Source organism: Centruroides sculpturatus, unplaced genomic scaffold, assembly GCF_000671375.1.
Source record: "Centruroides sculpturatus isolate CEXI.00-Female unplaced genomic scaffold, Cexi_2.0 scaffold1118, whole genome shotgun sequence".
Taxonomy (NCBI): domain Eukaryota; kingdom Metazoa; phylum Arthropoda; class Arachnida; order Scorpiones; family Buthidae; genus Centruroides; species Centruroides sculpturatus.
In genome coordinates this window covers 77,733-94,677 of record NW_019385413.1, presented here as the reverse complement: position 1 = coordinate 94,677, position 16,945 = coordinate 77,733, and the positions used below count along the sequence as shown (strand labels likewise).

Sequence of the window (16,945 nt, the reverse complement as noted above, 5' to 3'; positions counted from 1 at the left end):
CCGATTAAAAAACAATAAAAAAAGACCCGCTGCAATGTGTAAAAAGTCTGTATCTGTATGAATGTGTAAAGAAAGTGTTCTTCCACCTCCTCCTCATAACATCTGACTACCTGGCATAATTGGTGTCTGTGCTATTTTCATTTTTTATGGTACAGTATGGTTATTTTATGCTGTGAAACGAATTATATGTTTTAACATGTATTTCTATGGGAAAATGCGTTTCGTATAACAGATGTTTCACTTAACGGACGTGCACCTGGAACGGATTAAGTACGTTGTACGAGGCACCACTGTATTATATTACTGTATTTGATTTCATTTAAGTATATCCCTTGGTAAAACTACAACCACCCTTCTGTGCTCTTAGAGATCTTTTACTAAGTAGCTTTGGTGCACATGCACGATGTAAACAGATATTGGAACTCTCACATCTTATGTGTTATACCTCAGTCTTCCAATTTAATAACAGTGCATGTTTACAAAAACAGGGTGTACCCATGGGCAGTCCCTTCTCAGGTGACCTGTGTGAGTTGGAGGGAAAAGTCATACCTGGGTTCTTATCGAATATTATTTTAGTATCTAATGTACTGGCAATTATGAAATATGTTTGTACTCCATAAGAAAAAATGCATAAAGCCTACCAGAAGACTATGAAGTTTGCTTGCAGCTTGTGTCCAGAAAAGGTTGCTCATCACTATACTAAACTAAATGGAATGTCATGTTACAACAATATACACTATGTCCTCTGTAGACTTGTGTCCTTCAGTATTTTATTCAATAGTTACTTAAACTTTAATGAAAGAAAATTAAGTTTAATTTTTAAAATAAAATGTAATAAGTTCAATGTTTTTAACATCTCACTTATGAATAATAACATCAAAGTAAAGCATGTGATAAAAAATTGTCACATGAAAAAGTGTAAGTTTTTATAAATATAAATGTATTTGAAGTTTTATATTTGTTTAAAGAATTACATTACACATTAAAATTATTTATTAAAAGAGAAATGATCCTACCATGCAAAAACCTTTCAATAATAGAACATGCAACAGTATAGGTCATGTGACTGATCAAAAATTGCTAAAATCATTAATAATTTGACTAATCAAACTATATTCAAATTTTGATAAGGTAGAGCCCAAAATATTATCAATATATGTTGTTTTAAATTATATTTATTAAACAAATGAAATGCTTCAAAGTTGCATCTTCCATATATTTTTTTTTAACATTTTATTTACGCTTTACATAATTAATTTTAATTTTTAAACCGTTGTATTGCTTGCATTCTATTTTACGTTCGTTTTCGTTTTAAAGAGGTTAACTGAAGAAGACTATTAAATATAGTCGAAAACATTTTTATTTTATTAAATACTTCTTAATTTTTAAACCGTTGTATTGCTTGCATTCTATTTTACGTTCGTTTTCGTTTTAAAGAGGTTAACTGAAGAAGACTATTAAATATAGTCGAAAACATTTTTATTTTATTAAATACTTCGTTGCTGGAATTACTAAGGTGTGTTAATTATTTTAAATATTTTTTTTTTTAAATTAGCAGAAAGAAGTTTCACCCTGTCCCAAAAAATTACCAACTGTTTGTTAAAAATACTTTCTAAGAAAATATACGCACATCAGTTTTAATTTTTGTATTTGTATTGTTCCTGTGTAAGCATATGAAAATATTTGACACATTTGAAGGATTGGAATGTTGTTTGTTACTATGGGTAAAAAATATGACTTAAGTGATTATGAAAAAGACAAAATTTATGCCTGGACAGTTGAAAATATTTTCCAAAGTGAAATAGCTAAAAAATTAAATAGAGCTAAGTCAATAATAAGCAAATTTTTCAGCAGAAAAGGGGTTCAACAGTGACATCAAATTCTTGACAAAAAACAAAAGTGACTTCTCAACAACAAAGGTATATATTTCAATTGGCAACAAAAACCAATGTTCTGTAAGGCAAATAACAGAACATTTGCAAGGTTGTACTTCTAAATCAAAAGAGTGAAGAGAAGACCTTATCTTAAATCATACCACAAAGTGGCTAGGCTCACCTGGGTCAAAAATCATATGATGTGGGACAAGGAATGGACCAAAGTTATTTTCAGTGAGCAAAAGAAGTTTAATTTACACAAACCAGATGGTTTTAAATTTTCAGGATCTACAGAAGAAAGAACACTACTGTAGCAAAATTCTGTCTTATGCCTTAGTATTAGTAACACCCCCACATCTGGTTTAAGTGGAAGAACCAGTAATGTTAAAAATACTCCTGGGACTATGAGGGTAAAGGGAAGTGCACAGAGGACTCTGGAGTTTTAGTCAGGTTTTGAGAAGTCCGCATGAAGATATTGAAGAGAGTAATGTGGCTGTTTAATTTTTTTCTGAGTTTGTTTTATATTAGTATTTATTGGACAATGGAAATTAGGCAGAACATAAAATTATAAATTGTATTTATTTATTTTTATACTTAATTTACATAATTCAGACAATCCATAAACACCTTCTGTCAAATTACAGTAGCTGCCAATGTGTACAGGGGTAAATTTCTCAGCATTTCAGAGGGATTTCTCAATAGCCATTTCACTATTAAAATTAAGTTCTAGCATACACAAATGTCTTCAAATGCAAAGACAAGCATGTGGTGGTGTTTGCCACTGTACTAAGTTATTGTCTTTGCTAACATGCACTCAGATTGAAAATTATTTAATATTTTAAATTTTATACAAATGTTAGTTTAATTAATGTAAAATGGATTTTTACATTAGAGTTTAAAAATAAATTAAAAGGACATTCAATAAAAGTAGATTCAATTTCATTAATTTAAATAAAATCATTAAATTTAATAAAAATATATAACAGAGACTAAAAATGTCTTTACTTTTTGCCATGTCCAATCATCACAAACAGAAGTTTTCCATTGCGGAGACAACTTTTTATTAGAAACTATGCCTATGCAAAAATATGCACAACAGTTTAAAAAGTTTACTAGTGATAAGCCAGTAATTAAAAATACAATTTCACTTAAAAATGGCTGAATATTCACACACAAAATTATGTAGAAGAAACTAAAATATCTCTGCAATGTAAGACTGTTGTTCGTGGTGATTGCACATGAAGACATTTTAGTCTTTTAAAATTATTTTATATTAATTACTAATAGATAGCCAAACTATAGTCTGAATAATTCAGAAATTAATATGTTATCTTAGAATATTGGACTTGATTGTTTATGTACTGCATATCTACAATGATTTGTTAACAGAAATGAAACAGAAAAAGCACTGTTTTAATGCTTGAGATGGCTTGTTTTGTTCGTTTTATTAAGTTACAGCAACGCAACACTTGGGTGATCTGTCTAGAGGGAATGCTTCCGGGAGGTCTTTTTAAGGGTAACTGGCCCCTATTCAGGTGTTATAGACTTGGAGAAAATCCAGAAAACACTACATGGCCATCCTGGTAAGAGGCACGGATCCACGATTGAATTCCCAGTGTTCAAGGAACAGAACCGCTTTGCCACTGGTGGATCACTTGAGTTGGCAATCTCTAAACTGCATACTGGTAATTATCTGTCTGTCAGCAGCTGCCCTGGAGACATGGTATAATGTTGAGTGGGTTATATTGAATTGAATTGAATTAATGTTTATTAACGTAATAGGCTGTAGCCTGTTACACGGGGGATGTTTATACAATTTATCAACTTTACATAAATTAATTTTTTCAATGAACTTTTGCCATCCGTCTATTACAATCAGGGTGGTTGGATTTTACAATTTCTTAATTATCTACACAAATTTAGTTCTACATATATGTATACTTTAATTTATACATCACATTTAGTATGTTCCTTTTTACACCTGTTTTAAAACATTTCAAATTTATTCAATATTCCACATAATATCTCTGTTTTTGCATTACAAAGATCTTATTTACTACATTAAATTTATATTTATGATAGCTTCTTTTACTTAGTAGCTTAACTTAATCATGTTTCTTCTTTTTTTCCTTTGCTAAATACTAAAACCAAGTGATTATTAACTATTATCTTTAACTGTCACTTCGAATTATCATCCAGGTTTCAGTAAAACCAATTATAATGTTAGGATCTATGAATTCCTTTAGTAAAACTTTATAATTTTTCCACAAAGATCTTATATTCTTCAAAACCTTTAACTTCACTATCTTCCAGTTTTACAAAGCTTATATTACAATTATTTTCAATTACTGTTTTCCTATTTGAGGGATCTAAACTTAATTCGGTTTGATTCTCTTGTCAATCATGTTCTTTTTAGTTGTCTGTCTATATCTAAAAGAACCATCCATTTGAATAATCTTGTTTGTATTCATATCAATTGTATATATTATATTATCCTTAATATAGTAGTCATCTCTTATTAATATTTTATTTTTACTAGTTTTTTCTACTTTAATTTGATTCTGTAGTTTTTTTCTTCTGATTCTTGATCTAATACACAAATCCGTTGTAATTATTATTTTTTTCTCGGTCTTATTAACAATTTTTTGTTTCAAAGACCAAAATCTCTTGAGAACTAAATTTCTATCCTTAACAGATTCCAGAATTACTTTTATTATTAGGTTATTCTTACTATTTTTAAGTTGGATTAGTCCTTCAATTTCTATATTTTTTAGACCTAATTCTTCGTTAATAAACTGTTTAATTTCTTGCGCAAGGTTCCATGTTTTAACCGGAAAATTAAAAATTATTATGTTCTTATTAGTAGTTTCATTTGCCATTTTATCAAATTCGAATTCAAATATACCTTTTAACTTTTCGTTATTTTTATAATTTTCTTCTAATTTTTCTATCTTGTAACCAATTATTTTCATCTCTTCTTTATAACTATTATTTTCTTCTTTTATCTTATTAACTTCAGCTTTTATTGATTGAATTTCTAAGTTTAACTGGCAAAATTTTTCCTGAATTAATTCGTATATAGATCTTAATGTATATTGTGAATCATCAATACCTTGTTTTTCGATTTCTCTTGCCGGTCTAAAATAATCCTGAATTTTCGAATTTCTCGGGGTCTCATTATTTCTTTCGACCTTTTCTTCAATTTGGTAGTCCTCACTTAAAATTTCCAGTAACTGCGTTTCCCTTTCTTCTTCCTTGTGACTTTCTTTCCGAGGTCTACCACGCCCCCTTTTTTGCATATCCAACTGGCTTGACCGAAGTGGCAAACGGGAAAGAGGACCAGGATTTATTTCAATTCCGGCAATTATTAATAGTATTTTAATCAATCCCAAGGTTAATTTAATGTCAACAACGCTAATCTGTACATACCACATTGCGTAATTTTTTGTTATTTCCATTCCAAACTTGTTCCACCAGCCTCTTAAAAAAGTTCACTCGCACGCTTAACGGCTCTGACACACCCCCCTTGAGTGGGTTATATGAAAGTTTTATTTTCATTCTTGCAAGTTCTGTAGGATATGTGCTATTGCAGGTCATCCACCTGAAATTATAGTGCATTTTGAAGATTATGAGTCAAGAGGGTCATGTTATATTTCAAGCAGGGTTAGACTTAATGAAAATTTTACTTGTTTATTGGCATTACATTATTTTAAAATGTCAAACTCTACTCCAAAAAAATAAAACTTTTCCTTTTATAGTAATTTACATTAAAATTTTAAGAAAAAAGCTAGCAAGATTCTTGCATTCTTGCACAACTTTCCCAAGCTTTTGAACTAAAAGTTAATGGAACCAGGAAGGAAGTTTGATAATTTTCAGTTACTATATGTAAAACTTAAATAATAATACTAAAAAACTAAGATAATTTCAAGGTAGGAGATCAAAATTAAAATATGTAGTGTGCCATATGTTAAGAGATTTTATTAAAAAATAATTTTTTTATAATCTCTATCACACTATTGACACCTATTACAGTGAAATGTCAGTAAAACAAAATTGAGGGGACTATCAACATATTTTTATTATATTGAAATACAATAAAAAATGTAAGGATAAAAGAAATTTATTGATAATAAAAAAACTGCTTACATTTTGAAGTAAGAAAGTTTTAAAAATGTAATTTGTCTATTAGTATTTATATGGAACCAAATTTCACATTTTCAGAATGTTAGTTATATCAAATTAGAATAAAAAATTATCAAAAAATATCATGAATGAACAACTAAAATAATGATATAGTACTATCAATTAGTTGGAATCCTGTCTATTTTGTTGTTTCTTCTTGAAGCTGTAATTTTTTGGTAAAAGAAGTCTGGTTTTTGTGTGTTGTTTCTTTAATCAAAGTTTTTTCAATAAAATTCAGTACTGTGACAGTATTCCAGTAAGCCATCAGGTACATCTTTTTGTTTAATTTAATTCCTTATCTAATATTTTATTGTTCTCTTCCAAAGAAAATTGCTTTTGTTTTTTTATTTTTCTCCATTTTTTCTCATAAACTTAAAAAGAAATAAACTGTAGAGTAATGATGTCAAAACAAAACCATAAGTTAGGATCAAAATTAGTGTTACTAGTTGAACTAGACATTAAAATTAATATTGCCAGACAGTTTAACATATATTCTTTCATAACAGGCAGAATTTTTATTAAGTTAAACTGAAATACTTGTTATAGTGGTATTTGTTAAACTGAAACATTTCTGCATTGAGCTGAATAGGAAATTGACAGGGGATTCAAGATATATTCATTATACCGAAAATTTCATTAAACTGGCATTCGTTTATACCAACATTTCACTGTATATGTATGGCATTGCTTTTGTGAGAAAAAAACAGTAAAAAGAAATTGAGTCTAAGTGCAAATATGAACATATGTAAGCCTGATAGTTAGATGAAAGCCAAACAATTGCAGGATTAGATTGGTCTATAATACAGCTGCTATTAATAATTAAATGCTAAGTAATTTGGCCTAGAGGTAGACGATAGGTACTATCTCTTATTAAATTTAGTTATTAATAACAGCAGTAATATAGCCTTAATCTAATCCAACAATCATTTTGCTTTAATTGAGTCTAAGAACAGTCCTTGGCAATACTGTACACTATGTTCTGCTCAAAAGTCTCTTCATTCATTCTGGTAGGATAATATTCATTACAGTTCTATGCCTTTTTTGGAGATCAAATGAAAGCCCATCCTCATTTGTAACAAAATCAAGATAACAATTTTGATATCCAAGAGGATGAATGGGGAAGCTTAGTAGTAGTAGTAGTAGCAGTAGTAGTAGTAGTGTTTAAATAGAATTTTTCATTATGATATCTAAAAAACAGAGAATTATATATTAAGGATGTTGGTGTAATAAATTTGATTGATATCTGGGAGGATTCTTAAATATTTTTCAGAATATATTTTTAATTTCAGTATTAGTAGAATTTTACCAAGCAGTTGTACTGTGTATGTGATATCTTAAGCTCTTGTCAGGAACAACCATGTGCTAGTAAAATATAAGTATTTTTAGTGTTTTCTTGTAAAGAGGTAACCACTAATTTTTAATTACTGTTTTAGGATGTTCAACAAAAATTTAAATTAAAAGTTGACAATGGCACTTGCATGACTTTTCCAGAAAATTATTGAACTTCCTTCTGGTCCTTTTAACAGGATGTTAAGAGGATGTTAAGAGGACCAGAAGGAAGTTCAATAATTTTCAATTAAACTAAAATAGAGAATTTGTAAATAATAATAGAAGATATTGACTATTTGATATTATCAAATAATCAACTATTGATACAATATTTTCCAATTTAAAAATTGGAAAAATGAATACTGGTTAATTAACTTAATAAGTTTTAATAATTTCCAATATCAAACATTAATAACAATATTAAATATTAAATTGCATACTTTTAGTCCTTCTATTTACAAATATTAATTATGAGTCTCGAAAGCTTTCTTTTCTGAGCTTTATCTTTCCCCAATCTTTTCAATCTTCTCCACTATTTTCTGCAACGAGTTCTTTCTTCTGGGCAGGGTGCTTGTTTTCCAAGAGTGATATTTCCATCCAATTTATCTCCATTTTGAGTGGAGTAAAAATCTTCATTCAGATTTTTATCCAAAGGAGTTATCTTTTTTTTTCTGGAGGTTCTTTGGATTTGGAGAGATTGCGGCTTCGTTTTCTATGTTTTTCACTTGGAGAATTGTTCATCTTGCTAGCTTTTCTGCAGAACAAAAGAGGCTTCTTTTGTTCTGCAGAAAAGCTAGCAAGATGAACAATTCTCCAAGTGAAAAACAAATATTAATTATTTTGTTACAATTAATCAATCTCCAATATATTAATTTGTGTAACAGAACAGTTTAAAACATGTAAAGTGATGATGGCATAATGCCAAAATGCATATTTATTAAGAGACTGTAAATCTGAATAAGCCTTTTATTGTAAAAATAGTCAAACATTGCATTTTAATCTATATATATAAAAATGAATGTATGTGTGTCTGTCCTTCATGCATTACCACACCGCTTATCCGATTGCCATGAAACTTTGGGAAGTTGTTTAATATACTCCAGCGAAGGTTTGTGGCATAGTACGATTGCCATGAAACTTTGGAAAGTTTTTTAATTTTTTAATACACTCCCGCAAAGTACATTTATCCTACGATAGATGGCGCGCGTTTACACGAGCATTCGAGCAGTGTGTTCGATCCATTTCAAATTGTGAAGACCATTTCCCCCTTTCAAAAAATATCTCTATATATGCATTTGTTATTTACGATATTTGTAATAATTTTTGTTTAATCACTTTATTTCAACTTTTTTTTGCTAATTATGTATTCGCTCGAACTTCGTTAAAACCTTAACTGTACCCCGAACAACAACCGAAGTTGTAGGAAGAAATTCGCCTATTTTACCGATCTAGGTATCCCCCTTTTCCAAATTTTAATATCGACTCAAAATAATTTAAAAAGACAAATTACAATAAAACGGTTTATTATCCAACTATCAGAAATTTCACAACATGCCAAGGAAGAGAGGAAGGAGCAATTAAATAATTAAAATTATAAAGGATTAAAAAATATATATATAAAATTGGGAAATATCGCGCTTCTGACAATCGCTGCAAGTGTATGGGCTAAATTTGGAGAAACAGTGCTTCTGGCATGGACAACTGTATGTGGCCGGCTCACGCGTCGGAAATTCTTCTGATTTATTCGTGTACGCACCAGACAGAAAAACAAAAAATATCGTGTATCCACAAGCACTCCAATAAATAGAATTGAAACGACACTTTGAAATGTTTTCCCGATGAAAATCAATAATAATAATAAGTTTCAACAAAAATGATAAAATGTAAATTGAATTTTATCATAACGAGTTTGCTTGAATTTCCTTTCTTCTGAGATCGCAGCAATGCGCGACGGGTAAGCTAGTGTTAAATAAAAACTAAAATCTAAAAATTGGTCTTTGTATTGTAAGTCTTATAAAAAACATTATAGTCCCAAAAGGATAATTTTAACAAAATAATTCATAATAATAATAAGTAATTAAAGTATTTTCTTTTAATTATTTTTTTTATATATTTATCATGATATATTCTGATTTACATTAGTTTTACATTAGTTTTTACATTGTTTTTAAATTAATTCACAGACCATTCTCATGTTTCAGCATGGAAATCAATGTAAAAACAAAAATGCCTGACATTGGCTTGTAAACAAGGCTGAAAATGTTTACATTTTTGTTTTTATATAGACTTTTATGCTGGAAATATATGCGAGGTCAGAGTGAAATAATTTACAGAATAATTCTAGTTTTAGTAATAATTTTATATATCTCTTTTGAAATCAAGCTTTTTTTCTTCTTACAACATCTATATTTTTTACTCTGGTAATCTCCCACCAAAGAGAAAAAGTATAATGATAAATGGAAAAAGATACACTGCATCAATTTGTGATGATATGGTGACAATGAGTAATTTAGAAAGAGAAGTGAATTATATGCTTAGTATACTTCACGAGAACATACATCAATGGGGTTTAAAGATAAACATTAAGAAAAAAGAGGTGACGGTAGTAGAAAAGAACACTGGAAAGACAAAAGCTAACATCAGGATTGACAGAAAGATAAAATTTCTTACTTGTTCCATCTGCTATTGAGGGAATAAAGTCCCAGAAGATAACAGATATATAAAGGAGATTAAAAAAAGATAGGACTTGTGAAACAAGCTTTCCAAAGCAAAAGAAATCTGCTAATGTCAAAATACCTGAGTATGGAAGCAAAGAATTTGTTTTTGTATTTACTAAGACATTTCTTTGGAGTATTTTGTTGTATGGAAGTGAATGCTGGACACTAGGAAAGCAAGAGATGATGTGTCTGGAGTGAGCAGAAATGTGGATATGGAGGAGAGTAAACAAAATAAGCTGGACTGAACAGAAAACAAATGAAACAGTTCTGACAGAAGTGGCAGAACAAAGGAAGTCAATACAGGAAATAGGAGAAAGAAAAATTAAATTTATAGGTCATGTTGTTAGGAACAATAATTTCCTAAAAACTCTCCTTGAAGGAAGAATTCTCAGAAAGAAAGGAAGAAGAAGACCAAAGAAAAAGTATCTTGAAGAAGTCAGTGCTTCTATGGGGTTCCAAAGTTATTATGAATTAAAAAGGACTGCAATAGACAGAGAGCATTGGTTGCAGTGACAAGGCAAAACCTTTAGTAATAGAATCTTGCACAAAAAATGAAAATTATTACAGGAAATGTGGTATTACTGGGAGACTCCGACTTTATGGCTCTTTTTTCATTTTAAATATTTTACGTAAAAAATATGATTTCTAAATATGCCTGAAAATTGTTAAATTGTTTGAAAATCTTTCTTGCATAACAATTTGTAATGTTAGAAAGATTATCAATACTATTGTGTTGATAATCTTTCTAACATTACAACAATACAAATGATTAATCTTTGAAGCATTATCAACATGATAGATAATACTTCAAAGTCTAATGATTAATTTAACAAGCCATAAAGTTTTTCTAGTTTCACATAATTAAAAATAACAATTTAGATGTGTTGGGGTTATTGATAAGAATAATAAGCACAACTAGACACCTATAACCAGCAAAAACAAGTATTTTTTAAAGAAAATGAATGTTTTTATTAAAATATGTCATAAATGTGCACCAATTTTTTTGAATACACATTTGATTTTATTTTTGTTTCATTTAACTTAATGTCAGTTTAAAATGGCAGAAAACATTCATTTTTCTTAAAGTGTATCAATTTTTACCAGTTATAGGTGTCTAGTTGTGTTTATTACTGCAGTATACTAGTATTGATAAGAATTTATGTTATTTTTATGTGATAAATATTCAATTACAGTGGAATCTGCCTGTTTTAATTATTTTTGACATTTGCTTACACTAATAACAATAAATAGGGTAGATAAATGAGACTGATTACAATTAGTGGAATTTTTGTTTTTATTGACAGTAAAAGGACATCTTAAAACAATTATAAAATGTGTAACTAGAAGATTTATTAAATATAATTTTTATTAAATAATAATAATTCATCCAAAATATATTTTCAGTAATAAATGCCAGCAGCTTAAACTACTGTGAACAAGTAATGATTCTAACAATAAATATAAACATTTTAAGCAGTAGTTAATGATTGCATGTTTCAACCACATGTTGAGACTGATATAATGAAAAAATAACAAATATGCAATTTACTTCAAGAAAATGATTTTTTTTTTAAGTTTTTTTTATTATATCTTTTCGAAGCTCATAATAGATTGACATGGATTGATGATATTCATTCCATATGGACAGTATGTTTTCAATTTTGTATGCTTTGTGTCTCAGAATAATTCAGCTATATGTCTTGCTGAATAGTCAGTTGTTTGATTCAATGGTCTCAAGCATTTTCTGGTAGCTGAGCAAGATTAAGGGGTATGAGAGACACTATGTGCCAACTGAAATATAGTCTGCTTGAATGTAGGCTTGAGATCCATGCATTTTCCCACTTATGTTCACTGTTCCATCATATTTTTGACCATATAGATAAATGTATTAATACCATTCTCTGTATTCAATGCAAAAATACAGTTGTTGATAGCAGTTGTGGTTAAGTTTTGCTCCATGCAGTCTGCCACAGATACACAGCTTACAAAACTTTTTTATCATGCATTTGTTGCTTCCAAACCAAAAATGTCTGATGTTTCATTAGCTAACAGTGAGAAAGTTTAGATTTATTAATACTTTGTACCAGCCTTTTTGATTTTGTTTTTGTAAAAAATCAAAAACATTTTGGATTCTGTTACTTGTGTGTAGAGCAGTTTTGATGACTCCAAGTGGTTTTTATTGGGTCATCTGTTGTAGTTCAGTGCCAGAGAAGAACCTAGAAGTTGCCATTATTTACAGCAAGCACTTTAACTGTTATTTGACTATCTTCTTTTTGAGTCCCTCATGGTTAAACTCATTCTGCACAGAAGTACTGTCTGTTGAAAATTCCAACCATCTGTTATGGTCATCAGGATGCAATGCCTGCAGAAAGTACAGCTTCATATCTGGACATTGTTTAAGAACACACCTTACTGTTGTTTGAGGAATTCCAAGTTCAGTGCTTGCCCATGTTGTGGATCCTAGGGCTCTGTTCTGACACACCTCAGATATGCTCAACATTTTCATCTGGCAAGCGAAGACAACCAGTGCTTTTCCATTTGCACATGCAACCATCTTCTAAGAATTATTTTGCTAGTTGTAAATGTGCTTATGACAAGGTGGCTGTTTGTTGAACCAATGGTGAAATTCATATTGCTCTTCAACAATGGATTCAACTTTACAAACTGCAGTGCTGTTGACATTGAATGGAAATTCTAGGTGGGCTTTTAAAACTTCGAACCTTCCTCTATCAATGATATGCAGATTGTGTTTCCATCTCTTAATTTGAAATAAAAATCCAAAATATGCTCCATCTGCTTGAATAACCCTGTATAAAATTACATAATAAAGCAAAATTAAATTATCCAGTAATGATTCACATTACATCAGTCAAAAATAGATGGAATTAGATGAAAAAAGTGTCTTTCAACATCTAACAAAAACATTTGTTTCAGGAAGGTCACCTTTGCTATCTTATTGGTGATTTTATAGAAAGCTCTCCAAACCACAGTGTTATTTATGGCTTAAGAAGCTTTCTGTGTCATCTGTTTTATCTGGAGTTTGTCATAATAACTTTTCCTGGTCTTTTCTGCTAGTAGATTGTTGACCACCATCATTATCATCTGCACAGCTTGTCTTGACATTTATCTTGAATTTTTAGCAGGTGTTTTCCTTGAGTTGACCAATAAGAAGTTTGTTTTATGGTCATATGGGATATGTCAGATCTCAAGTTAGTTATTTTCTCTTGTGTCTGTCTGTCCTTTCTTAATGTTGAGAATTCAGTTAGATAGATGAGTCAAGACCCGATATGGAAAGCTTAGCGGCAGGAGGTGCCAGTTAACTATATATAAACTTCTGATTTGCATTGAAAGTCATATTATTTCAATTCAAAAATTTTTCTGTGAATGGAGTTAGATTGATGACCAGAATGACTATTGCTAATGGGAAAAATATGATGTATAGGCAAGACACTACTAAAATTGAGAACATTCTGACAAAAATTTTCAACCCATCACAATAAATAATTACTTGTTTTAAAATTTTTTTCGTAGACAATAAACTCATCATTTACTCTCATGTATTGCATTAAAATTTCAAATAAATATTTAGTTTTCCATATTTTTTAAAATGATTTAAGTGGCCATTTTTTGACATCATCTAATGTAATAATACATTATTCATAAAATAGTTAAGGTTTAATTTTACAAGAAAGCATACAATAACTTCAAATACAGTATACAGTAATACCCCGAACTTATGCGATAGGTGGGACCGAGCGATAACCGCGTAAGTCGAATTTGCGTAAGTTGGGGTATTTCGCATATAAATACATACAAATAATTTTTAATTGGGGCTGGAGACTAAAAAAAGCAATAATTTAGAAAAAAAATGTTTAATAAAATCTTAGATAATACATATGTATAACATATTATATCATTACACAATTTTTCACAATTACAGTACTTGATTATCACACCATAATTTTAACATTGTTTCCATCTCAGCGATAATACCGTGACATTTACGAATGATGCTTGAATTTAAAGATTGAGCATTTTTCGCAGCTTTGAGAATTTTTTCTTTACCTTTTATAATTGTTCTGACCGTCAATTCTGGTAGATCAAACTTCTTCGCCAATTCACAAATTTTCATTTTTGTATCGAAGTCTTTAATAATGTTAACTTTACATTCCAAAGATAAAGTTTTTCTTTTCTTGTTTGATGCAAAAGAATCAGTTCTATTTCGTTTGGATGACATAGTAGAGTCTCTCGAGTCTCTATAGATAAAACAAACACAGAAATAAATAACACAAAATAAATTGTAGCTATGCATCGATTCCGCGTGACGCATCTGAACATGTAAGCTGAACAATAGTGTGGGGGAGTGAGTAATCAAGAGTTGCATGGCGCTCAAACAAAAGACGAATCAACGAGATTTGAAAATCGTGTAACTCCAGGTTCGCGTAAGTCGAGGTATTACTGTATTTAAAAATAAATCAAGCAGTGCTGGATTTCTTAAGATATAATTGTTCAATTTTTCAATTAATTTACTTATAAATGTAAGAACTGAGTTGGGTTTCATGGGGTGCTTTCTTGTTTGGTCATTTGACAACATCCACATTCAGGGATCAAAGTTGATGCTCTCTCTGTTCAAGAGCTGACCTTATTTAGAACTATTAGTAACTATTCAACTGTTCTTATAAAGGGTTGGAGTGATTAATGAAGTGCTTTAACTCAATGTAAAATGGAATTGGGAAAATTACTTATATAATTTGAAACTTGTGACACTGTCATCTTATGTCAAATGATTCAAACTAATTTAATCAACAGCATTATCTACCTCTGGATCCAAGTTGTGTTAGTAATTTATTTGAAAAATTTTGTATTGTTGTACTTGAAAATATTTTATTGTAACCTTAATTTTTAAGCTTGAAATTAATTTTCTAGGTTTGATGGAGCCAAGGTTTTGATTTTCCATATTTGTGTAATTCCAAATTCTACAACATAAAATCTTGAGAAATGGAAAATTCAAATGTTGTGTTAAAACAATGTAAAAATATTTATGTTAATTCAAACTTTTACGTAGTAGATGTGAGTATCAAATAATATTTTTTAAAATCATAGATTAAACTATTAGTCCAGTGGTTCTCAATTCTTGCCGATTCACTCCAATGTACTATAAATTATTACTTTATTTAGAGACAATTCTATGATTACTATTTTATTCAAAACAATAAAATTTATTAGTTTATAGCTTTATTGTTTCATGAGAATACTAAACATGAAATTGCTTATCAATTTTTGAATATATTAATATTAAATTTGTTTTTTAAATAAAAAAAAGTTTTATCATCCAGCAAAATTTTAAAAATATTAATGTTCCATGTAATAAAGTATACAAATAGTGTTGCACAGTTTCAGAAAGGTTGAGAACCACTGTATTAAACTGTAGTTTAGAATGTTTTATCTTTAACTTAATGATATGAATTACTATATTATGAATTATTTTAAGAAGTAAATTTATACAGCATAATCTCTTATTTTTATGAAATTCTAGCTTTTTACAATATTCTGGCTAAAATTATCTTCTTCTTAATACTGGAATAAATCACAAATCACATACATATTTTAAATAACGTTTAAAGTCAGTAACAAAAATTTCATTAATTTAAAGACCTGAGGCAAATCTTGGTCAAGGTTGAAAACATTTGTCAAAAGTTTTTTACAGTAACAAATTTTTATTACCAGACTTAATATTCTGGCTTATGAAGAAAGCAAAAGAATTACATTAATATCAGGTGTAGTAAGATCTGATTTCTTGAAAAATTTCAATGAATTACATGTGTTATTCTTATTGATAATATATGTAATTAGTCCTTCATATACCGTAGAAACTTCTTATTAAATGAAATTAAAAAATAAACCTATATATCATATTTATTCAAATAAACAGCATAGTTGAAAATCTGACTGATTAATTTCAAATTATTTAATATTGTTTTATTAACTACATTGCACTTGAAATAATGTTTGATGTATGGAATTAATTGCAACATAAGTCAATTAATTTATCAATTAATAATAGAAAAATGCAACCACCAGAAAATATTAGTCATTGTGCCTATTTGCTCAGAATGATATCAGTACAGAACTGCCAAGAAAGTATATAATTCATATTAAAAAAAGATACATTAAATTACTAGGAAGGCTCTATAAAACAATTTTAAAAAATACCCAATGATGATTAGTTAACAATTATAATACAATTATATATTCCTGATTTAGTCATTTATTGTTAATTTGGCAGTTGTTCCATTATGATTTGTGAACATACATTACCAATCTATGTTTACAAAGATGTTACATAAAATTCAAAGCTATTCATTCCAATAAAATAAAACGTCAACAGCACACCGTGATATATAACAACTAACCTCTAAAAACCAACACAGTTCATTTTCTCAAAAAATACAATATCACAAACGTTTTTGAACATAAAGTTCTTCCTCAGGTGAGAAACGGATGAAAAATTGAACAAAATTCGATGGAATAAAATTTTTGAATTGTAAATATCAACAACTCATAGCCCAAGTAGTAAATACATCACGATCAAATACAAAACGATCGCCTAAATATCGGGCTATAAGCCGTATTATAGCCCGATATTTAGGCGATCGTTTGGTGATGTATTTTTGAATTGTTTTACGCTCCTCTTTCAGAAAGTGTTCCATCGAATTTTATTCAATTTTTTGTCCATTTCTCACCTGAGAAAGAACTTTATGTTCGAAAACATTTGTGATATTGTATATTTTTGGAGAAAACGCACCGGTATTGGTTTTTAGAGGTTAGTTGCTATTCATTCTG

The 16,945-nt window shown here is 29.3% G+C and overlaps 1 protein-coding gene across 3 annotated transcripts in view; it reads left to right on the top strand.

Moving 5' to 3' along the window:
- LOC111638712 (NACHT, LRR and PYD domains-containing protein 9-like) overlaps nt 1-16,945 on the top strand; it is a 31,824-nt gene that overhangs the window by 6,073 nt on the left and 8,806 nt on the right. For all 3 annotated transcript variants that reach the window (XM_023384468.1, XM_023384469.1, XM_023384470.1), the window contains one exon: nt 15,029-15,172. In XM_023384468.1, the coding sequence (XP_023240236.1) occupies nt 15,101-15,172 (72 nt within the window). In that variant the 5' untranslated portion in view covers nt 15,029-15,100. The remainder of the gene's footprint in view (nt 1-15,028; nt 15,173-16,945) is intronic.